Below are 935 nucleotides of genomic sequence, written 5' to 3'. Positions count from 1 at the left end.
TGTACATAGGGTCACTATGAGTCACAGGTGATTCAACAGCACATACCAACAACAATAATGAAAACAGGAATGGCATCTACTTCCTAAACCATATGCATCTGCAAACTCGGTAAACCTGGGAAAATGAAGATAGTTATAGAAAGGCTTCAGGCCTTTTGTTCTAAGGTCGCCATGAGTCGTGCCCTACTCCGTGGCAGTCAACAACAACAACAACGATGATGACATAGTAATAATAAGACACTAGACTCAAAGTAATAATGCATTTTGAAATGTCAATAATTCAAAGCAAGGAAACATTGAAGACACTCCCATAAAGTGACAAACTCCATTTCATCAGCGCCATTTTCTCCTTCTCAATGCTTTTGCAGAGCTCCTGCCTGGCCCCTCAGTGTCTCTGCCTGACGAGCGAGCCTGTCTGCAATCAGTGCTATTGCCAGCCTCTCCCTCACTCTCTTCACTTTCCTTTCTTGTTTCTTAATATCTTCGTCAGTTACCAGAATCGGTTTGCAGAACTGTGAGACCCCAAGACTCGCTCCTGGGATCACCTTGGTCCAGTCTGAAGATGAGCCGGGCGTGGCAGACCTGGAGCTGGGAGGACAATCACTAGCGAGGGTCTGGGGCGAGGGTTCAGCTGTGTAACTGAGTGTGATGTTTTGCAAGGCTTTGACAAGGTCCAAAGTGCTTAATCGTTCCCCTTCACTACTGTAGGCCTGAAGTCCCTGCAGCCTCTTCTGCCAAGAGACCTGCTGGGGCTTGTCCATGCTGGCTTCCCACTGGTAGTACCTGACCTCATTGCCAGGGTGGGAGGTGATTCTAGTGACTGGTCTCTTGAATATGTAACTGGACATCCGCAAGGGTATTGAGATGTGCAATCCAGGTTTGGGCTTGGCTTGGGAAGCACAACGACATTGCCTTCTCTGCAAAGTCTTGACCAT

General features: G+C 47.7%; 1 protein-coding gene across 1 annotated transcript; it reads right to left on the bottom strand.

Moving 5' to 3' along the window:
- Positions 1-353: 353 nt before the first annotated feature.
- Positions 354-935, bottom strand: LOC102872376 (methyl-CpG-binding domain protein 3-like 1-like). The gene has a single exon (XM_006898805.1). The coding sequence runs from the start codon at positions 933-935 to the stop codon at positions 354-356; it is 582 nt and encodes a 193-aa protein (XP_006898867.1).

The sequence above is a fragment of the Elephantulus edwardii genome, unplaced genomic scaffold (assembly GCF_000299155.1).
Source record: "Elephantulus edwardii isolate Elephantulus edwardi_28Jun2011 unplaced genomic scaffold, EleEdw1.0 scaffold00237, whole genome shotgun sequence".
Lineage (NCBI taxonomy): Eukaryota > Metazoa > Chordata > Mammalia > Macroscelidea > Macroscelididae > Elephantulus > Elephantulus edwardii.
The sequence above is the reverse complement of the archived record's forward strand: the minus strand, read 5'-3'. Positions and strand labels throughout refer to the sequence as shown.